At 36.8% G+C, this 25281-nt stretch overlaps 1 protein-coding gene across 8 annotated transcripts in view; it reads right to left on the reverse strand.

Moving 5' to 3' along the window:
- The window catches only part of ATRNL1 (attractin like 1), a 696391-nt gene that overhangs the window by 526501 nt on the left and 144609 nt on the right, over positions 1-25281 (reverse strand). For all 8 annotated transcript variants that reach the window (XR_013824301.1, XR_013824302.1, XR_013824303.1 and 5 more), the window contains exons 16-18: positions 19695-19908; positions 17793-17981; positions 6161-6379 (exon numbers count right to left, since the gene is read on the reverse strand). Coding sequence is in view for 3 of the 8 variants with exons in the window: in XM_079900307.1 (XP_079756433.1) it covers positions 6161-6379; positions 17793-17981; positions 19695-19908 (622 nt within the window). In the remaining 5 variants the exon portion in view is untranslated. The remainder of the gene's footprint in view (positions 1-6160; positions 6380-17792; positions 17982-19694; positions 19909-25281) is intronic.

Consider the following 25281-nt stretch of genomic DNA (forward strand, 5'->3'; position numbering starts at 1 on the left):
CACACGCCAATAGAAACAGAGAAAGAAATGGCATACCAATTGGGATGAGTAGAGAAGGATTTTTAAAACAGCTATTAAAAGTATGCTCCATATACTCGAGAATACAGAGTAAAATATCAACATAAGAAGGAGAGAAATGGAAAATATAAAAATGACTAAAATTCAATTTCTAAGATGAAAAAATATATACAAAATTTAAAGTAAATTTAATAAGGAAAAAACCGTCTTTTCAACAAATGGTGCTTATAGACATGAACAAAAGAATTAAGCTGGATCCCTATCTCACACCACACACAAAAATTAACTCAAAACAGATCAAAGACCTAAACATAAGAGCTAAAACTACTAAAGCCTGAAGAGAAAACATAGGTGAAAACCTTTGGGGTCTTTTATTATACATGATTTCACAGGCATGAAACCAACAGCACAAGAAAGAATAGAAAAAATAGATAAAACATGAAAATTTAAAACTTTGGTGGGGACTTCCCTGATGGCACAGTGGTTAAGAATCCACCTGCCAGTGCAGGGGACACGGGTTCAATCCCTAGTCCAGGAAGGTCCCACATGCTGCAGAGCAACTAAGCCCATGTGCCACAACTAGTGAGCCTGCACTCTAGAGTCTGCGAGCCACAACTACTGAGCCCGCATGCCACAACTACTGAAGCCCGCACGCCTAGACCCCATGCTCCGCAACAAGAGAAGCCACCGCAATGAGAAGCCTGCGCACTGCAACGAAGAGTAGCCCCTGCTCGACGCAACTAGAGAGAGCCTGCGCACAGCAATGAAGACCCAACACAGCCAAAAATAAATAAATAAATTTATTTAAAAAAAAAAAACTTTTGTGCTTCAAAGGGCACTATCAAGAAAGTGAAAGACAACCCACAGAATGGGTGAAAATAATTGCAAATCAATCTTTAGTAAGGGATATATTCAGAATATATAAAGAACACTCACAGTTCAATAATAAAAAGACAAATACCCCAATTAAACAATGTGCAAAGAATCCAATAGACATTTCTCAAAAGAAGAAATACTAATAGCTAATAAACACATGAAAAGATGTTCAACATCATTAGCCACCAAATGACTGCAAATCAAAACCACAATGAGATACTACTTCACACCCACAAGGATGACTACAATCAAAACGATGTGAATGGAATATTACTAAGCGATAAAAAGAAACAAAATTGAGTTACTTGTAGTGAGGTGGATGGACCTTGAGTCTGTCAGACAGTGAAGTAAATCAGAAAGAAAAAAATAAATACAGTATGCTAACGCATATATATGGAATCTAAAAACAAACAAACAAACAATGGTGCTGATGAACCTAGTTGCAAGGCAGGAATAAAGATGTAGACATAGAGAATGGACTTGAGGACATGCAGTGGGAGCGGGAAGCTGGGGCAAAGTGAGAGTAGCATCGACATATATACACAACCGAAAGTAAAATAGTTAGCTAGTGGGAAGCAGCCGCATAGCACAGGGAGATCAGCTCCGTGCTTTGTGAGGACCCATAAGGAGGGTGGGAGGGAGGCTCAAGAGGGAGGGGATATGGGGATGTGTGTATGCATATGGCTGATTCACTTTGTTGTGCAACAGAAACTAACACAGTATTGTGAAGCAATTATACTCCAATAAAGATCTATTAAAAAAAAAAAGATGTGAAATAAGCAATGTTGGCAAGGATGTAGAGTAACTGTAACCCTCATGCACTGCTGGTGGAAATGTAAAATAACACAGCAGCTTTGAAACAGTCAGGCAGTTCCTCAAAAGGTTAAACATGGTTACTATATGACCTAGGTATTCCATTTCCAAGGTAATGAAAATATGTCCACACATAAACTTGTACATGAATATTCATAGATGCATTATTTTAAAAACGAAAAATTAGAAACACTCAAATGTTCATCAAATGATGAATGAATAAACAAAATGTAGTATAGTCATACAATGGAATATTATTTGGTAATAAAAAGAAATGAAGCACTGCTATATGCCACAACATGGATAAACCTTGAAAACACTGTGGTGTGAAAGAAGCCAGTAAAAGAAGACTACAGTTATATGACTCAATTTAGATAGAATGTTCAGGATGTGTAAATCCATAGCTGACCAGGGTGGGGGGTGGTTAAACAGGCCATGACTGCTAATAAGTACAAGGTTTCTTTGAAAGATGATAAAAGTGTTTTTAAACTGACTGTAGTGATGGTTGTATAACTCTGAATATACTAAAAACCACTGAGTTATACACTATAAATGGGTAAACTGTATGGTATGATGGTTAGTCTTATGTGTTGATGAAGCTGGGTTATAGTACCTCAGGTATTTAATCAAACACTAATGACCTCCTCCTGAGTGTGGTAGGGACCTGAACATATGATGGGATAGTCATTCTGATGATTAGGTTGTTACATGGCACACTTGGCTTTGAGAAAGGGACATCATCCTGGATGGACTCAGTCAGATGATCCCTTCAAAGACATTAGTCTCTACTTGAAGGAGATTCAAAGTGTAAGTGATCTCATTTCAGTTGTCGAGACTCTACAATGCGAGTTCTGGAGACGGAAGGGGGATGAGGGAGAGAACGTGAGCATTCTTTCAGAGCCGAAGTGGTCACTGGCTGACAGCCAACTAGAAAACAGTCACCTCAGCCCTACAATTGCAAGGCACTGAATTGTGCCAACATGTGAATGAGCTTGGAAGCAGATTCTTTTCTAGAGGGCTGGTCAAGTATTTTGTAAAATGTCCTTCAATGTCGTTTTGTCTGATGTTTTCTGATGACTAAACCAGGTTATAGATTTGGGGGAAGAATACCACAGAAGTGAGGTGCCCTTCTCACCACATCATATCAGGGGGTATGTGATATTAACATGACTTATTACTGGTGTTGTTAACCTTGATCACTTGTTTATGGTGATGTCGCCTTACATCCTCCACTGTAAAGTTACAGTTTTTCCACATCTACACTCTATTCACTAGGAGTCACCATGTCCAACTCACACTCAAGGGGAGAGAAATTAAGCTCCACTTCCTAGGGGAATGAGTGTCAAGGTACTTGTGGACATACGTTCAAACCACCACAGTAATTAATAAATATTTTTGAGGAAGATATTTGGAAGCTACACAAATATATTTTTTCTCCTTAAAGTTTCACCCACTAATTTGAACATTCTTAAGAAGACTATTCTTACTGCACTTATTACTGTGGGGTTCTAACAGCAATTTTTTATTTCCCTCATTCATTCTACATTTATTATTTGGAATTTTCTGTAAGGAATATTTATCCATTCTCACCCATTTATTATCTATTCAGTCACTTAAATCACATGGATATGTATTCTGTTCTTTGGGTTACAATCCAACACAATCATTATTTTTTGCCCAGATTGACCCATTAAGAACTCTTTCTGGTTGGCTGTGTCCCTTTGACATGCTCCCATCCTCCTTTATTTTGTTTTGAGCACTTTCTTACTTTCTGGCATTAAACAATACTTCAGGTTCACCTTGTGTTCTCCCTGCCCCAGCCCTAGAACCAGCCATTACTCCAGAGAGCCCTGGTTCCTTTCATTGGAAAATGGTATTTAGAAACCAGGATTGTGGGCACTGAATGTGCTCATTGCTACTGGGGCATCATGGCTTCCAGGCCCTCTTGGAGAACTGAGCTAGAAAATATATGTATATATACCTCTGCGTATATATATTAAATATTAAAATAAACTTGAATTCATGCTTATACTCTAAACCAATACCAGGATTCTTTTTTCTTTTCTTTTCTTTTCTTTTTCTTTTGGCCATGCCGCACGGCATGTGGCATCTTAGTTCCCCAACCAGGGATCGAATCCATGGCCCCTGCAGTGGAAGCTCGGAGTCCTAACCACTGGACCGCCAGGGAATTCCCCACAGGGTTCTTTATAGTCTTTACTCTTCGCATGTTTTTTTAATAGACCTTCATTGGAGTATAATTGCTTCACAACACTGTGTTAGCTTCTGTTGTACAACAAAGTGAATCAGCCATATGCATACACATGTCCCCATATCCCCTCCCTCTTGAGCCTCCCTCGCATCCTCCTTATGGGTCATCACAAAGCACGGAGCTGATCTCCCTGTGCTATGCTGCTGTTTCCCACTAGCTAACTATTTCACATTCGGTAGTGTATATATGTCAATGCTACTCTCACTTTGCCCCAACTTCCCCCTCCCACCCCGTGTCCTCAAGTCCATTCTCTATGTCTATGTCTTTCTGTGACGGTGGGAAACCTGGCTCACATTAAACACAATTAATTTATATATTTGTCCAAACCTACTAAACATATAAAGTATTGTTAGAATTGTTAATCTGTACTATGTGAGAAACAAATTTACCAATCAGAATATAATGTTTATGTAGGTTTTTTCCTTTAGTTTTACAGTATCCAGCCAAAACGCTGTTTTCCAAGGTTACTTAGGTCAGCTCATTATTTTGATGAGGTTATGGCATTTGTAATACAGTTAAATTTATTTCTCACAGTTTGCATTCCCTTATGGGATCCCCTGACATGCTGGTTGACTTTTTTTTTTAATTTGCCGTCAGGAAAGTTCTTTCTTTGTGGTATACAGTATGGTTTGACAAATGCATAGAGTCATTATGAACAACCACAGTGTCATAAAGAAGAGTTCCACAGCACAAAAAATTCCATTATGAGGTCCCCTTGAAGGCAATCCCTACCTTTACTACTTCTGGCAAATAACTGATCTCTCTTCCATCTCCATAGCGCAATATGTAGCCTTTTGGTCTGGCTTCTTTCACTAAGTAAAAGGTATTTAAGATTCAGCCATGTTGTATGAATCAATAGTTTGTCCCTCTTCTTGGTTTTCATATATTCCAAAGTTTATGTAGAAGTACCACATTTCCTTAGTCCATCTGGTTTCAGTGCAACACACTGTCAGCGCCGCACCTAAAGCAAGTTCTGCAGTATCTCCCCACTTTTTTGCCTCAGAATGTTCACTGGTATCATGATAAGCTATTAATCAGACATGCTGGCACAGCTCAGAAGTACAATACCCCCAGAGGCATCACTCAACCATCAATGGAAGAGAGTTAGTGGATAAATTCCCCACCCCCACCCCCAGTCCCTGAGGGTTAACTCTGAGAAGCATTCTGCATAGTTCTTCATAGGTCCCTAGTGTGTCTGAGCTCAAATTTCCCAGTATAGTAGTCAGCCTAATAATGTACATATTATTGGTTTTTCTCCCACCTTTGAAACTCTCTGTTCCCTCAATTGTGCTTCCTAGGTTCATCTCGTAAATAAACTATCTCACCCAAGTCTTTGTGTCTTCTGGAACACTCTTTCCCCAGACAGCCGCATGATTCACTCCCTCATCTACTTGAGGTGTTTATTAACCATTACTTCTAAGTGAGATCTTCTCTTACCAGTCTTTTAAATTGCAAGCTTTATCCCCCTTCCTTGCTTTATTTAATAGCACTTATCACCACCTAACTGCATACACATATATATGTGTGTGTAATTAATTTTATTAATTTCAACTCGAATACAGGCTCGATTAATGCAGTGATTTTAGTCTACTTTTGTTCATTGTTATGTCTCTAGCACGTAAAACACTCTTTGCACATAGTAGGCACTCAATAAAAATATACTGAATAAATTAATTTTTCAAGAAGGTTGATTTTATTCCATATAAGAACAGACTCCCTATTTTAAAAACTCTAAAAACTTTACTGACCTTCAAAATTGAATGGTACCAAATACCAAGGGTCAAATAACCCTATCATGGATATTATACAAAATATTCCCATACTTAGCCTGACTGGATCCTCTGAGCTGCCTTTGAATTCTAAGATAGTATAATATTATAAACAATAAAAGACTATACTACAGTACAGAAATTTGGTATGAAACCAATATTTTTTTTCCTTTTAACAGTTCACATGAAACCAAATCTAACAATTATGTACCATGCATCTGGTCAGCCTGTTTAATGATTCCAAACATAATACCACCTATAAAAAACATGGATATAGGAAAGAATTTTTTTAATCCTTTAAATTTGAGTCTTATTTTCATTGTTTTTTTTTTCTAAATCTTTATTATAAGAAAGGAAAGTAATTCTTGGTGTCCTTGTGCAGAAGCTAAAATTGCTTTCATCACATTTTTATTACCTGGACACTGGATAAAGGACCACTCATAGTTCTTCTCTTTAGGACAAACACTGGTGTCAAGAACCATCTCATTATTTTGCATTCCAACAAGCTTCATTGGTCCCCGGGAAGACCCTTCAATGCAGTGTCCTCTTCCTGTATTACTAGGATCGTTGCACCAGCCACAACCAGGCTGCTCCAAACATTGTCCACAGGTTCTCAATCCAGAACAATTTTGAGCTGCATGGCAGGAACATCATTAACAAGTATGTTATACGACTTTACATTCAAATAGAATTGCAAGCTAATGGAAAAATAAATATGATCTGAAAAACAGTAAAAAGTCATCTATAGTTAATGTAAACATTTTATGTAATAAAATTACATTATGTAATTTTACATATTACATTACATATTACATTACATACATACATTTTACATATTACATTATGTAATTACATTATGTAATTTTACATATTACATAATTACATTATGTAATAATGTAATAATGTAATAATTTAGAGACAGTATAATAATAAGAGACAGTAATTACTTCAAAAGCAAATAAAACATACATTATGAACAAAGAGGAGATGAATGGACTGACTTGAGGGTGAATAAAGGTGTGGTACCATGACAGGGAGAAAAACGAAGTCAGCATTTTAAACACTCCTGAGAACTTTGCCAGTATTAAGACCTTTCGGGAACTGATCCTGGGGCCTACAGACAACATTGTCTGTGATATAGAGCAATGTTAGTTGTTCTTGTTGTGCCTAGGGAGGGCCTTCAAGGAAAAAATCTGCATCTTCCTGTGAATGTCCAGTGTAAGTCATGCTTACCCACTCCCTGGGATAGCTGAACCCAGCTGGACTGCCTCTCAGGGACAATGATCTTCCCAAGGGTCCAAGATACTAGCATTTGCCGGCCATGGGATGTTTAACAGCAACCTCACTCAAAGAGCCAAACTGAATGGGAATATGGAAACTGGATACTCTGCCTCAGCAGGCAACCAGCAGGACAGGCTCTCTCTGACTTTCAGGGCTGCGGAATACCACCTCAAGAATCACTCACTGAAGCTCAACCTTTTTTTGCTTAACTGATGTATAGACTATGAGCCTCAACTAAGCCTGCGAATACTGTGATGTCTTTTCCAAGGATGAATATATACAGTCTGCCATAATAGTCATAATAGCTGCTATGTGATGTTTCAGATTTTTAATTCACAATCATAGTACCTTATATCAGGCTGAGACTTTTTAAAATTAGTTTCACTGATGTTTTGCTAGCAAAGGTACACTTTGTCTTGGGACTTATTTATCCATATAAGATAGTGCATAGGTACAAAGTACCATGAATGATGCCTTCTCATGGCATGCTAGAAAAACCTCAGAGGAAAAAAAAAACGGTAGACTTCTGGCGGTCTCAATTTCATTTTTGTCGTGGTAATAACTTAACTGCCACTCAGTGTTTTAATGTTACTGGAAACAGAAATGTTCCTCAGAAAGCTGCGAATAAGAATAGTGCAAGCTTCTCAGTGAACATCAGGAACTCAATATAGTAGGCTGTGCAGGGATAATACAATACTGGTTTAAAGAATTCATCAATTGCAGTATAATTTGTTGTTATGAATTTTTTCAGTGCTGAGCATTTCACAGACTGGATGTAAGAAAGTGAAGAATGAGTACCATCCCCTATATTTCCTTAATAATAAATTTAAAAGGAAGAATATTCTTTGCATCACTGAACACAAGTCAATGTTAACCCTGTAGATAACTAATTCAGTGACATGAACATACTTCTTTTTGAAATTTTTTAAGCAGTAAATGGTGTTAAACGGCACTTCATTTAAAATACCCTTAGATAACTGAACATTTTATATATTACCATACTCCTCCCTAGACTTTTTGCTGTGAAATATTTCTCTTTTATCTGCGATTGTAGCTAGCCCACAGTATCACTGACTAGATTATTCTAATTGTCTTCAAAACTATATTGGGTTGCTATGAAATCAATGGGGAACAATGTAAAATATCAAATTAGGTATGCTATGTTGACATTCTAATTTACTATCATATGATGAATTGAAGTAAATCTTTACTAGGTCGCACCCGAAGTAAATCTAGGCTTTATATTTATAGTCTATAGATATCTCCTAGGAAAATAAAATTTATTTTAGGATTACCTTTTTAAGGAAAGATAACCAATCAAATGTCTTGAAGAAGCATAATGTACAATTAAACCTAAACTATTTTCAAACACAACATACCTGTTATTGCTTTTCAAACAACTGGGTAAATCTTAGATGAAAGAATCCTGCCTTTCTTACACTGACTGAATGACAAACTATTAATGGTGTCTTTATCTATTAGACTTTAGGCTTTAATAATGAATTACAAAATGTCATCTTCAGAGCAACGTTCTATTCTCTTATGTTTTATTTTAGGTATGAAACTATTACAAAAGGAAATGTTGGTTTAGTTATTACTCAAGAGTGGAGAGTTGGGCTTCCCTGGTGGCGCAGTGATTGAGAGTCCGCCTGCCGATGCAGGGGTTGCGGGTTTGTGCCCTGGTCCCACATGCCGCGGAGCGGCTGGGCCCGTGAGCCATGGCCGCTGAGCCTGCGCGTCCGGAGCCTGTGCTCCGCAATGGGAGAGGCCACAACAGCAAGAGGCCCGCGTACAGAAAAAAAAAAAAAAAAAGAGTGGAGAGCAACATGCATTGCTGAAAAATTAACAGAATATTCATTCTTTAGTTTGTAACGGAGACTAAAAATCTGAGACTCTAATGTTTTTTCTTTTCTTACGGAAAACAATAATATAGGAAAGCTTTTGTAGGCTGTGCTATTTTGAGTAAGTTATGGCTAGTCTGAAGACTATGTATGAGCTATAAGTAATTAGAGCAATTATTTTTATTTTATTTTATTTATTTATCTTTGGCTCTTTGAAAGATTAATTCTAACAGGTCCTCGCAGTGAATATCAAAGAAAAACCCCTTTGTGATTCCAGCATGGGAGGGGAAAAGGAACAATTTTGAGATATGCCAGAGCACTGTTTTTCTTACCAAGGCCTGGAGAAACAATTTAACAGAGCCTAAACTACTGGGGTTTTACCAGAGCCTAACTGACCTGGCTAAAGGGAAATAACCAACTCTAACCTGCTCTAGTCCTTCATGTGGGGGGAAGAGAAATATACAACTCCAGCTCCCTCCAATCATGCTGTACCACCTAAGAGTGGAAAAAAAGACTGAGTACCACTAGTGAAGTGAAGTTCACAGAACAGTATGGGGCACAGGCTCACCAAAAGAATGAGACCTAATCACAGGACTGTAGAATACTTCCCCTCCCACACAACCTACTACTACATTACTAAAAGCCTATTTACAGTAGTTTCTTTCAATGTTTGTTGGTTAAAAACATGAAAAAGAATTAAACGTTAATAGAGAAGGAGTGGGTCACTGCCAGGTAAATACTATTTCCAAAAAACACAAGGGCTCCTTGAGGCAAAGTAAAATGCCCCTCTTCCTTACAAGGATATATAGGGCATATAATTTTAAAAGCTATGGAAGAAAAAAATAACTGCTATTAGACATCATCAGTTCAAATGAGCTATATATATAGCCACGGGGAAGGCAAATGTGACAATAGACATAACAGTGAAAGAAAAGACCTATGGAAATGAAATATCCAGCAGACTAGACTAACTGCTCAAGGTACAAACTGCAGAAGTAGAAAATAAGCCTCTATAACAATCAAGAAAACAAAAGAAGCAAAAGATCAAAAACAAGAGATGCCAAAGCAGGACTGAAGAAGTCACCTGTGCATGCCTAGCTGACAATCCCACCAGCAGCAGTTATCATCATTTAGTTCAGCAGTGGTAAAAATGCAATTCATACCTGTGTTCAAATAGTTAATCATTTTAAATTTACCCTTCAAAAAATGAAGTTACAATCTTTACAGTGGAGGGTTCTCAAAAAAATTCATTCTGAATAGATAAAAAGCCCCAAATTTGGGCTTCCCTGGTGGCGCAGTGGTTGAGAGTCTGCCTGCTGATGCAGGGGACACGGGTTCGTGCCCTGGTCCAGGAAGATCCCACATGCTGCGGAGCGGCTGGGCCCATGAGCCATGGCCGCTGAGCCTGCACGTCCGGAGCCTGTGCTCCGCAATGGGAGAGGCCACAACAGTGAGAGGCCCGTGTGCCACCAAAAAAAAAAAAAAAAAAGCCCCAAATTTTTAAAAACCATAAAAAAGGAAAAATATCTGAATCTCACTTAGCAAACAAAGAGATGGAAAGTACAAGTGAATTTAAGAGATATTAAGCTTGTAGGTGGATCAAGATGACAAAGTGGAGCTCACCTACAAACACATCAAAAATACATCTACAGGTGGAACGGTTTTCACAGAAAACTAACTGGAAATTGGCAGAAGATCTCTTATACCACCAAAGCTGTAAGGAAGATCCCCAAGTAACTTGGTAGGACAGAAAAAAAAAAAAGGCATCAGGACAGATCCAAGGCCTGTGGGAGAAATCTGCGAAGGAGGGAGGGTACACATGGGCAGGTCCTTGCCCTGAAAAGCCCCCCTGCAAGCTGGGAGGAGCCTGGACTCTGCTCAGAAAGAGCATGCACCTGCTGGCTTCCTAGCTATCTGTGCAGACAGACCAGTGCTGACAGCTGCCACCTAACTGAACTTCCTGCAAGGGAAAATCCAGCAACCTAGGATACTCTACCCAGCAAGCTTATCATTTAGAATAAAAGAAGAGATAAAGAGTTCCCCAGACAAGCAAAAACAAGAAGAATATAGCAATACTAAACATAACCTAAAAGAAATATTGAAAGCCCTTCTCTAAATAGAAAAGAAGCAAGAATCTATAGGAAAGGGAAAATCACAATAGGAAAGACAAAAATATAACAGGATTGATCACTTAAATAAGCCAGTACATAAATTTAAAAACAATCAAAAAAATTTTTAGAAGTGATTATAACTACAATTAACAGCAAAAGGATAAACAAGAAGATGTAAGATAGAACGTCAAAATCACAAAATGTGGGGGAGGGGAGTACAAAACTATAGATTTTTTAGAATGTGTTTGAACTTACATGACTACGTCTAAAGCAAACAGATGTAGTTATGGGTTAACATACTTCAAAACCTGAATAATCACAAATTAAAAACATATAGTAGATTCACAAAAAAGAAAAAGAAACAACATAATACAAAAGGAAACCATCAAATCACAAATAGAAAAATATAAAGAAGAAATGAACACAGAAGTACTATAAAATCAACTAGAAAACAAGGTTTAAAATGGCAATAAATACATATTTATCAATAATTAGCTGAAATGTCAATGGAATAAATACTCCAATCAACAGACACAGAATGGCAGATTGGATTAAAAAACAAGAACCTACAATATGCTGCCTACAAGAGACTCACTTTACGGCATATAGACACATATTGATTGAAAGTGAGGGGATGGAAAAAAATGTTTCATGCAAATGGAAACAACAAGAAAGTGGAGATAGCAATGCTCACATCAGACAAGAAATACTTTAAAAGAAAGTCCATAAAGACAAAGAAGGACACTATATAATGACAAAGGGATCAATACAAGAAGAGGACATCATACTCATTAATATATATATGCACCCAATATACAAGCACCTAAGTACATAAAACAAATACTAAGAGACATAAAGTCAGAAAGTAAGAGAAAAATAAAGATGGTAGGAGATTTTTAACACCCCACTGATATTAACGGACAGATCTTCCAGAAAGAAAATCAATAAGGCAACAGAGACCCTAAATGACACAATAGAACAGTTGGCCTTAATTGATATCTACAGGACACTACATCCAAAAAGACCAAAATACACATTGTTTTCAAGCACACATAGAACATTCTCTAGAATAGACCACATACTAGTATACAAAACAAGCCTCAACAAATTTAACAGGATAGAAATTACTTCAAGCATCTTTTCTGACCACAATGGTATGAAACTAGAAATCAACCACAGAAAGAAAAATGGGGGAAAAAGGATCACACGAAGACTAAAAAGCATGCTATTAAAAAAACCAATGGGTCAATGATGAAATCAAAGAGGAAATCAGAAAATACCTCAAGACAAATGACAATAAAAACACACTGACAAAATCCATGAGAGGCAGCAAAAGCAGTCCTAATAGGGAAGTTCATAGCAATACAGGCCTTCCTCAAGACACAAGAAAAATCTCAAATAAACAACCTAACCTACCACCTAAAAGAATTAGAAGAAGAATAAACAAAACCTATAGTCAGCAGAAGGAAGGAAATAAAGATCAGAGAGGAAGTAAATAAAATAGAAATCAAAAAACAATAGAAAAGATCAATAAAACCAACAGCTGGTTTTTCACAAAGATAGAATTGAAAATCTCTAGCCAGGCTCACCAGTAAGAAAAGAGAGAGGACCCAAATAAACAAAATAAGAAGTGAAAGGGGAGAAGTAACAACTGACACTACAGAAATGCAAAAAGTCATAAGAGAATAAAAGAAAAAGGCATAAAAATATGAAGAGTTATGTGCCAACAAACTGGACACCCTACATGAAATGGAAAAGTTTCTAGAAATACACAGCCTACCAAATTTGAGGCAAGAAGAAACAGATAATTTGAATAGACTGATCACTAGAAGTAAAATAGAATCTGTAAAAACAAAACAAAACAAAACAAAAACTCCCTGCAAACTAAAGTCCAGCACCAGACAGCTTCACTGGGGAAGTCTACCAAACATTCAAAGAAGAATTTATACCCATCCTCTTCAAACCATTCCAAAAGAATGAAGGGAAGGGACACTCCCAAAGTCATTCTATGAAGCCACCATCACTCTGATACCAAAACCAGACAAAGACATTACAAAAAAAGAAAATTACAGGCCAATATCTTTGATGACTATAGATGAGAAAATCCTCAAAAAAATAGAAAACTGAATCCAACAATACATAAAATGAATCATACACCATGATCAAGTTGGATTCATTCCAGGGTGGCAAGGATGGTTCAACATACACAAGTCAATCAATGTGATACACCCGATCAACAAAAGGAAAGACAAAAACCACATGATCATTTCATTACACGCAGAAAAAGCATTTGATAAAATTCAACATCAATTCATGATAAAGACTCTCACTAAACTGGGTATAGAAAGAACATATTCCAACATAATAAAAGCCATTTACAACAAACCAAAAGCCAAAATAATATTCAATGCTGAAAAGCTGAAAGCCTTCTCACTAAATTCAGGAACAAGACAAGTATGCTCACTTTCACCACTTCTACTCAACATAGTACTAGAAGCCCTAGCCACAGCAATCAGACAAGAATTGGAAAGAAAGACATAAAACTGTCATTATTTGCAGATGACAGTATATGCTATATAGAGAGAGAACCCTAAAGACTCCATACAAAGACTATTAGAATTAATAAATGAATTCAGCAAGGAAGCAGGATACAAGATTAACATATAGAAATCTGTTGCGTTTCTTTACACTAACAATGAAATATCAGAAAGTGAAAGTGAAAAACCAATCTTGTTTAAAATCACATCAAAAAACTAAAATACCTAGGAATAAACTTAACCAAGGAGGTGAAAGACCTATACACTGAAAACTATAGAACACTGAAAAGGAAACTGAAGATGATTCAAAGAAGTGAAAAGATATCCCATGTCTTTAGATTGGAAGAATTAATACTGTTAAAATGACCACATCACCCAAACCAATCTATAAATTTAATGCAATCCCTATCAAAATATGCATGGCATTTTTAACAGAACTAGAACAAATAATCTTAAAATTCATACTGAACCACAAAAGATCCAGAATTGCCAAAGCAATCCTGAGGACAAAGAACAAAGCTGGAAGCATGACCTTCTCAGACTTCAGACAATACTACAAAGCTACAGTAATCAAAACAGCATGGTACTGGCACAAAAACAGACATATGGATCAATGGAACAGAATAGAGAGCCCAGAAATAAATTCACACACCTACAGCCAATTAATCTACAACAAAGGAGTCAAGAATACACAATGGAGAAAAGACAGTCCCTTCAACAAGTGGTGCTGGAAAACCTGAACAGCTACATGTAAATCCATGAAATTAGAAAAATCCCTCACACCACATATAAAAATAAACTCAAAATTGTTTAAAAACCTAAAGATAAACATGACACCATAAAACTTCTAGAAGAGAACATAGGCAAAACATTCTCTGACGTAAATCATATCAATGTTTTCTTAGGTCAGTCCCCCAGTGCAAAAGAATTAAAAGCAAAAATAAACAAATGGGACCTAGTCAAACTTAAAAGATTTTGCCCAGCAAAGGAAATCATCAACAAAATGAAGACAACCTATGGAATGGGAGAAAATATGTGCAAACAATGTGACCAACAAGGGGTTAATATCTAAAATATACAGACAACTCATATAACTCAATAACAAAAAAACAAACAACCCAATCAAAAAATGGGCATAAGACCTAAATAGACATCTCTCCAAAGAAGACATAGAGATGGCCAAAAGGCACATGAAGAGATACTCAACATCACTAATCATCAGAGAAATGCAAGTCAAAGCCACAATGAGGTATTACCTCACACTGGTCAGAAAGGTTATCATCAAAAAGTCTACAAATAATAAATGCTGGAGAGGGAGTGGAGAAAAGGAAACCCTCCTACACTGTTGACGGGAATGTAAATTGGTGCAGCCACTATGGAAAACAGTATGGAGGTTCCTTAAAAACTAAAAACAGAGCTACCATATGATCCAGCAATCCCACTCCTGGGCATATACTCAGAAAAGACAAAAACACTAATCTGAAAAGATACATGCATTCCAATGTTCATAGCAACACTATTTACAACAGCTAAGACATGGAAAAAACCCAAGTGCCCATAAAGAGATGACTGGATGACTGGCTTAAGAAGATGTGGTGTCATAAATAAAGAATGAAATATTGCCATATGCAGCAACATGGATGGACCTAGAGATTATCATATTAAGTCAGACAGAGAAAGACAAATATTATATGATATCACTTATATGTAGAATCTAAAAAAAAACGAATCTATATACAAAACAGAATCACAGACATAGAAAACAAACTTACGGTTACCAAAGAGGAAAGGGGGGGTGGGGGGGAATAAATTAGGAGTATGGGATTAACAGATACAAACTACTATACATAAAATAGATAAGCAACAAGGATTTACTATACAGCACAGGGAACTATAGTCAATATCTTATAATAACCTATAATGGAAAATAATATGAAAAAAGAATATATATATATGTATATATATATATATATATAACTGAATCACTTTGCTATATACCTGAAACTAACACAATATTGTAAATCAACTATACTCCAATAAAAAAAGGCAAAAACAAGAGATATTGATATATATCCAAAAATTCCAATGACTATTTTAAGATTTCCAATAAGAGTAAATAGAAGAAAACAAATAATTTGACATTAAGGAACATTTTTAGCAGATGATGGAAAACTACTCTCCAAATTAAGAGCGAATGAGAATCCATTTTTGAAATCCACATCAACTACTGTAAAACTGAACTCAAATAAACTGCAAATTTTTGAATGCCAAGGATAAAGAGAATAGTCTTAAAAGCTCTCAAGGAAAGGAAAAAAAAAGATGTCCCACAAAAGAATGAAAATTAGATTGGCATGAAAATTCTTATCCACAACACTTAATGCTAGACCTTCTAAGGAAACAACTTATTTAGAACTCCACACCCAGGCATTTAATCATTCAAGTGAACATGAAAAATGCACTTTTAGACATGCAAAGACTCAAAAAGTTTACTAGTCACAAATTTATTTGGAAAGAATTACTGAAGACTATTTTCCAGAAGATGAACAAATGAAAAGAATGGAATATAAGAAAGATTTGTGAATGGAGAAGACAACTTAGACTTAACTCTAAATAATTTTTAGAAAGTTCTTAAAAGTTTAAGAGCTTGGAGACTTTCCAAGTTCCTTTTTCCCTACCTTTTGGCCTTTTTGTATTGTGAAATATAACACACATACATAGAAGTACATAAAGAAAAATGTGATACTAATAAATTATTTTAAATGAATACTCTGTACCTGCATGCAGCCTAGAAGCAGGACATTGCCTCCTTTGTACCCTTTTCCTAATCAGCACCACAAATCTTTTCCAGCAGCATCCACTATCTGACATTTATAAGAATAACTTTTTACCTTACCCTACAGTTCTACCTAAAAAATTCATTCCTAAACAATATAGCATAGTTTTGCCTATTTTCAACTTTATCTAAGTGGGTCATACGTATATAATCTTTTGTGAAACAAACACAACAATCAAGGCAGGAGAAGCTGAGCAATGTCTCAACTCCCCATGAGTCTCCAGGACTGGTATTTCAACCTTCCTCAGCAGCTGGCTCCTAGTTATAAGACGTCTTCTGTGCTAACAAGACCATTTTATGCCTGCAACACCCCCTTGTCACACACTTGATCACGTACGTCCCCCTTCCTTATCAAAATTCCTAAAATGGGATAGCAACAGGGAGCTCAACCCATAACAGGTCCAGCCATACCCATCCCAGGAACACCTCTCCACTTGATGCCAAGAGCCTGGAAGAATAAATGCACACAACAGCTACAGCCTGCAAGCTCTAGCCTACACTGTGGCAATTACCACTTTGTCCCAGCTCTTCAAGCAACACTGGTGCCCGACATGGAACAAACGTGGATTTGGTTGGGTCCCTAGGGGAAGGACACATCCTCCCTGGGAGTAATGTAAGGTCTGGAAGAGACAGTTAGCCTCCACCTGTATTGGCTTAAGCAGCTGCCTCTAAATGAGGGCACTCATCTGAGCGAGAAGGGCTTATAACTGGATGACCATGCTGCCTCATAACTACACAGTACCTAGTAACACAGACTGTCAGGTGCTTCCTCATTCTATAGTCCTTATAAAACATGAGACCAGCAAGAGGCAGGGTCTTCCCCCGAAGCACAACCCACAGTAAGTTCAGTACTGGCCTGATGACACAACTTCCCATGTGACGCCAAGATTATACATCTTGCATTTGTAGCAAATATACCACCACTGATATATCCTTGCCAAAAAACTACTTAACTTTTAATCTAACCATGAGGAAACAATTAGACAAATCCAAGTTGGGAAACCTACAAAACAACTGGTGTAGGTTCTTAAAAAAAAAAAAATCACAGTTATAAAAAAAGACGACACAGGAACTGTGCTAGATTAAAGGACACTAAAGAAGCACAACGAAGCAATGCGATCCTTCTGAAGTGAGCACTTTCATGAAGTGTTACTCTGTTTTCAACACACGCTCAGAGTTCAGGGGAACACAAATGTGGCAAAATGCTCATAGCAGGGTAATAGACTCAGGGGAATTCAAAATGACGGTATAAGGTAAATCAGGGTTACAGCATTAAGAGGTTTTAAAACTAGCTTTTACTTGTAACTAGCAATTTTAATTATAACTAGTGACAATATTTTTTCTCATTTTTTTAAACTTCCTCAAATGTTCAATTTCTCTGTCCATCACAGAAAAGTGATTTATGTTGCAGTTAAACAAAAAGGGACTCTAGAGAAATACTTACGAGAGCAGGTGGCAGTCTGCCACTCCAGACACTGTCCATATGGAAAAGAGATTATGTAGGCATTCGAGTCAACGCATCGCTTCGTGCTGCTGCACCACATACACTCCATTCCGTTGCTGGTACAGTTGGAACACGACGTCCTTAAAGAGCATGGCTTTTTGCAAGGCCTTGCATTTTGATTTGGACTAACTGGAATACATCAGCAAATATAATTATTTTATTTGTTAACTGCTTTCTATCACAAGTATACGAGTTTCGTTCATTTTGTTGTTTAGGGAATGTTTCAATTAAGCCAAGTGTGGGATAAAAATTACAGTTAAAATTGTATGATAAGGTAAATGAGAATGAAGATGACATGTCAATACTTCTTAAATTTATCATCTAATTTGAAATTTATAATACTTTGGAAATTTTTAATCGTTTACAAAGTACATAAAATTGTATAATTTAAAATTTTTTAATAGAAATGTAATACATGACCTAGGTTTTTCTATCCATTGGCTAAATATTATGTACACTAACATTATTTACTTTTCTAGCTAGCCATAATTCTATAAACATTCCACACTTTATCAAAGCAACAAACAAAAATAAAACAGTTTACTATAAAATTTTTACATAAAATGTAATATTTATCACACCCATTCGGATGACTATTTTTTTAAATGTTGGCAAGGATGTGGAGAAATTGGAAGCCTGTACACTACTTGTGGAAATGTTAAAATGGTGAGGCTTCCATAGCAAACAGTATGGCAATTCCTCAAAAAATTAAACACAGAATTACCATATGATACAGCAATTCCACTTCTGGCTACATACCTAGAAGACATGAAGGCAGGAATTGGAACAGATATTTGTACACCCACGTTCATAGCATCATTATTCACAATAGTCAGTAGGTGGAAGCAACAAGTGTCCATCAATATATGAATGGATAAACAAAATGTGGTATATATATACAATGGATAATTATTCATGTTTAAACAGGAATGAAATTCTGACATATGTTACAACATGGGTGAACTTGGAAGACATTATGCTAAGAGAAATAAGCCAGTCACAAATGGACAAACACCTTACGATTCCACTTATATGAGATACTTAGAGCAGTCAAACTCATAGAGACAGGAAGTGGAAGGCGGCTGTCAGGGGCTGGAGGAGGGATGAGTGGGGAGTTACTGTGTAATGGATATGGAGTTTCAGTTTGGGAAGATGAAAAAGTTCTGGAGATGGATAGTGTTGATAGATTAACAACAATGTGGCTATGCTTAATGACAGTGAACTCTATACTTAAAAAATGTTTTAAAAAGTCAATTATATCTCAAAAACACTGAAGGGAAAAATGGTTAAAATTATAAATTTTATGTTATGTATATTCTTCTGCAATACAAAATATAGTATTTAAAAAAAGAGAAAAGAATTCAATATTCCTTTCTCACTTAACAAAAACCCATTTCAAAAGATGGAACAGCAAGGTTTCTCTTCATTTGCCAACTGAAATAATAGATCTGTAAGATTAAAATGATTCTAAATTAGTTGTTGATCTTAATGATAAATCTTTCTTACAAAGACTATTATTATAAAAGTAAAACACATTAAAATATTAAGAACAGATTATTACTATACTGTAACTACAACCATATGTTCATAATCTCACTATTTTAACCAAGAAATAAAGATTGTATAAAACAATACAATTTTGATATTTTCATAAGTTAAGGCTGAGGTCACTAATAGTAAGTGGGGAATGTGAATAAAGATAAAATATATATTGAAATCAGCATCATAAAAAGATGGTGAAAGTTATTTCAGGCCTACATAGCATCACACCATGGAAGAGGGTAGTGGGAAGAAGGGTTGGAAACATATTTTTAAAGAATACTAGTTTACTGGACTACTTACCAACAGGTTTTTCACAGACAAGACCATCTGCCATAGAGGTACAAGGATTAGCTTTTAAGCCTGCCACGGCTGCCCTTTCTAGATACGCACAGAACCCAGAATCATTGGGTTCACCAGGAAGCCACTGTAGTGTTGTGTTTGTAAATGGTGACATGTCTTCCCATCCCCAGTAGGATATATTGATCTTGCGTAAGCCTACCCAAGGTGATACTTTCTGTAAACAATAGCAAAAGGGACATTTTAAAAAAGTGAGCTGTAAAAATCCTGCATCATATTCCTTAGCAAACAGTTCATTACCATTAAAAATTACATTTGAAAATATATAGAACTGCCTTTCTAAGGACTTCGAGTACTAAGGATAATTAACAATTCCAGCACATCTTGGAGAATTATGTATAATAGAACACTATGTTTAAAACATATTTTGTGTTTAGTGACATGACTGGGGTCATTTCTTTAGCCCTCGTGAACCTCAGTTTCCTCTTCTATAAAATGGTGATATCTGATATAAATACCTATCTTACGAGGGAAGATCATTAAAAAAACTTAACATATTGTGTTGCTGCTACTGTTACTGCTACTTCTGCTGCAGCTACTATTACTACTGTTACTACCAATCTAATCAGTTGTGGAGTTAAGAATCTAAAGCTAAATTGACATTTTATGCACTGTGAGAAAACAGAAAACAAAATCAATGAACAGTATATAAAGGCTGAGTGAAGACTTCACAACAGGTTCACAAAGGACTAGGAAGAAGGGCCTCTCTCCTAGTTCAGACCTCTACTAGTACACAAGGACTTTAGTGCAGTTTTAGATAAATTAATGTCATCTACTTTCATTATTAAAGAGATCAAGAAAACTAATAAAATCTTTGACCCTGATGTCTAAATTTAATTAACAGAGGTTGACAAATGCCATCAAAGTAAACTTTCTTAGTGCTCTCAATGATATTTCAAAAGTCGCTTAGAAACAAAATATATGCTGTATTTATATACCTTATTTTAATCATTACTCAATTTTAAAATATATTATTCTAATGAGACTGAAAAAATAATGATATATTCTTGGTCCAAGGTACTCTCTTTACAAAATTTTTTAGATTATGAACACCTCTTTTTCTTTCCTTGTTTCCGCTTTAGAGTTATGCTTTTCTTTTTGAGATTTTATTTTTCATTTTTTCTAGCTTTCTTGAGGTATAATTGACAAATGAAAATTATACCTATATAAGGTGTATGATTTTTTTTTGGTATATGTACACGTTATGAAATGATTATCACAATCAAGCTAATTAACATACCCATATGTGTATATATATATTTTTTCTTTATACATCCATGTATCCATTGATGGACACTTAAGTTGTGTCCATAGCTTGGCTATTGTGAATAATGCTGTAATGAACACAGAAGTGCAGATATCTCTTCAAGATACTGACTTAATTTCCTTTGGATATATACCTAGACATGGGACTGCTGGGTCATATGATAGTTCTCATTTTTTGAGGAAACTCCACACCATTTTCCAAATTGACTATACTGCTTACATTCCCACCAACAGTATACAAGAGTTCCTGTTCTCCTCATCTTTGCCAATATATGTTACCTCTTTTTTTTTTTTTTTTTTTGCGGCATGCGAGCCTCTCACACTGTTGTGGCTTCTCCCGTTGCGGAGCACAGGCTCCAGACGTGCAGGCTCAGCGGCCATGGCTCACGGGCCCAGCCGCTCCGCATCACGTGGGATCCTCCCGGACCAGGGCACGAACCCGTGTCCCCTGCATCGGCAGGCGGACTCTCAACCACTGTGCCACCAGGGAAGCCCACCTCTTATCTTTTTCATAACAGCCATTCTAACAGGTGTGAGGTGATATCTCAATTGGTTTTGATTTGCATTTTTCTGATGATTACTGCTGTTGAGCTTTTCATCATATATCTGGCTGGCCATTTTTATGTCTTCTTTGAAAAATTTCTATGTCCTTTGCCCATTTTTTAACTGGGTTATTTATTTTCTGTTGAATTATTTGAGTTCTTTATACATTTTGAACATTAAATCTTTATTAGATGTATGGTTTACATTCTCTCCCATTCCATAGGTTGTCTCTTCACTCTTTCTTTTTTTTTTTTTAATCTATTTTTGGCTATGTTGGGTCTTCGTTGCTGTGAGCAGGCTTGCTCTAGTTGCAGCTAGCAGGGGCTACTCTTCATTGCAATGTGCGGGCTTCTCATTGCGGTGGCTTCTCTTGCTGCGGAGCATGGGCTTCAGTAGTTGCGGTACGTGAGCTCAGTTATTGTGGCTCATGAGCTCTAGAGCGCAGGCTCAGTAGTTATGGTGCATGGGCTTAGTTGCTCCGTGGCATGTGGGATCTTCCCAGACCAGGGCTCGAACCTGTGTCCCCTGCATTGGCAGGCGGATTCTTAACCACTGTGCCACCAGGGAAGCCCTGTCTCTTCACTCTTGATTATCTCCTTTGCTATGCAGAATCTTACTAGTTTGACACAATCTCATTTATCTATATTTGCTCTTGTTGTTTGTGCTTTTGGGGTCACATCCAAAAAATCATTGCCCTGACCAATGTTGAGATTTTTTCTTGTGTTTTCCTCTTGTAGTTTTACAGTTTCGAGTCTTAATGTGTGTAAGTCTTTAATCCATTTTGAATTGATTTTTTAATATGGTGTAAGATAAGGATCTACTTCCATTCTTCTGCATAAGAATAGCCAGCATTATTCATTGAAGAGATTGTCCTTTTCCCATCGTGTGTTCTTGGCACCTCTGTCAAACATCAATTGAGCATAAATGCTTGGATTTATTTGGGGTTATTATAATGTGTCTTGGTGAAAGTCTCGTTATGTTTAATCTATTTGAGGTTCTTTGGGATTTATGGATCTGGATGTTCTTTTCCCTATCCATATTTGGGAAGTTTCCTGTAATTATTCCTTTAAATGAACTTTCTGCCGCTTTCTCTTTTCCACGAGGGCAAGCCTGGAGCCTGAGTCTGTGGGTGCAGGCCTGGATCCTAGGTCTGAAGGGCCAGTCTGGCACAAGGATCCACTGGGGTAGGACTGGTAACTGAGTACAAAGTGGTGAGCCTGGAACCTGGTCCACAGTGGCAGGCCTGCAGCCTGGTCCATGGGCCAGTTTGGAGCCTGGAACTGTGGGAGCCACCCAGGAGCATGGATCCACAGGGCTTACCTGGCACTGGATCAGGCCATGAGCCTGAATCCTATAGACTGGTGCTGGGGCAAGCCGGGCACCTGGGCCATCAAGTATGGTCATGAGGCTGCAGGGGCTAGCCTGGTACCAGGGTCCACTGGGGCAAGCCTGGTCCTGAGTCTTCTGACGCCTAAGTCCATGGGGGTGGGCCTGGTACCTGGGATCATAGGGGAGGGCCTGAAGCCTGAGTCCACTGGGATGAGCCTGACCCTGGGTCTCTACAGGCCAGCCCAGTGCTGGGGTCTAATGGGGAGGGTGTGGATCCTAGGTCTCCTGTTTCCTAGGGATATGGGGGACTAGCCTGGAGGCTGAGTCTGTGGGTGCCAGCCTGCAGCCTGAGGCCACAGGAGCCAGTGTGGCACTGGGATATGCCTGGCGCCTGGGTCCACAGGGATCATCCAGGCACCGGGGTTCACTAGAGCAGGCCTGGAAGTAGGGTCCAAAGCAAAATCGGTGCTCATTTCATTCTCCTTCCCCTTTGCAGAGGGTATTTCTCACCCTTTCTCACCGTGCTTCCTGGACCGTGCAGGCTTAGGGGAAGGATGACGCAGGTAATGTGAAACTGTCCTTTCTACCATCTTCAATGAGTGTTTTCTTATTTCTGTGTTCCCCCCACCGCCCCCAACCCGGTGCTATAATCTCTTACCTGGACTCCTTAGCTTTTGTAAAGGTATTTTGTATATGGATGAGTGTTCAAATCAATGTTTCTGTGAGGGAATGAGTGCTGCAAACTCCCATTCTATCACCTTGCTGACATCATTCCTAAACATTTCTACCTTAAATATACATAATAATAATTTATGTTCTCAGTTACCAAGCTAATAATATTATAATGTGAAGTAGCTTCAAAACTCCACATCATCTTTTTTTTTTTTTTAACATTATTGTCAGGATAGAGAAAAATATGTCCCTCCACTTGAGTCTTTAACAATATAGAAATAAGATATATAAATCCAGTATTTATTCTAAATATGTTGTACAAATGGTCCTAGAGAGCTTATAAAGAACCCGTAGACCTAGAAATTTATAGTGTATAAATATAACAATTTTCACACAGAAAATACTCAACAAATATATCTTAAATGAAATTAAAATATTATGAATATTCATTATAACAGTAGATCTCATATCACCTAAGTAGAGTACTGTACACATAGTAGGTAGTCAACAAATTTTCCTAAGCAAGGCCATTAGAACAGAGATGCTTATTTTCCAAAATCCAATTCCTGAGACAGAGATAGTGCTTAATAAATAATGTTTCTAATTATAAAAATACACATGCTGCTTTGCCTTGTGATCATCATATATTTCATACTTATTCTCAAAGATATTTTGATAACAAAAAAGCTATAACATTTTTATAGTTCTGGATAATAACAACAGGAATCAATCCAACATAGCTATTTCAGATTAATGACTGTGCTTCACATTACAGCAACTCTGTCTATATTTCCAAACTATCTATAGTAAAAACAAGTCATTTAAAATGAAATATTATTCTCTAAATCATCATGATAAGAATCTGCAAGGAAGAGGAGAGGAACAGAAAAATAAGCAGTTGATAAAACATTTAAAGTAACTATTACGCAGTAAATGAACTGGACAGGCAGTTGAAGAATGAAAGATAAATTACTATATTATGAAAATTTACTGCAGCACACCATAAATCATTGCAACATTTCATTAGCCATTTCTGATAAGTAAATGATCATTTGATCTAGGATACCTGTTTAAAGTGCATGAATTTGTCAATCTTTATTTGCTACAGAAAGGTTACCTTAAGTTTATACAACTGCAATGACTCAGGATATAATTCATTTTATATAAAGATATGCTTAGCGGAATGTCACCTTGCAGAAAATTCCACCTTTGAAATTTTGCTAAAGCTCATATTTCTAATGAAATAAAACATTCTTCATTTACAGGGCAGGCTATGCCACAAACTACTGAATCTAAGTTCATCATACATCCGAAATAATTGTTGGTCTAATCTTTATGACTTATAATCATAAGCATATACACACTACTATATATAAAATAGATAACTAATAAGGACCTACTGTATAATCATAAGAAAAAGTGAGCAACTTATGTAAGAAATCTTGAAATATGAAACTTCTAAAATAGCATATTTCAAGTTTAAAATGTAAAAACTAAAAATAATGTATTTTAAACAAGGAAAATAGCAATAGAGCTCAAATGCCAAACACTAGTACTTTCTAAAACTCAAAGAATGTGGATCTACCAATAAGATGCTCTTTATAAGTTATACATATTCAGTAGAACTAATTTCCAAATGTTCATTGATAACTGAATCTCAATTTTGTAATTAAAGAAATGAAGCTCTTGGTAGTACAAGAATATAAATAGATCTTAAATT

Source organism: Stenella coeruleoalba, assembly GCF_951394435.1.
Source record: "Stenella coeruleoalba genome assembly, chromosome: 16".
NCBI lineage: Eukaryota > Metazoa > Chordata > Mammalia > Artiodactyla > Delphinidae > Stenella > Stenella coeruleoalba.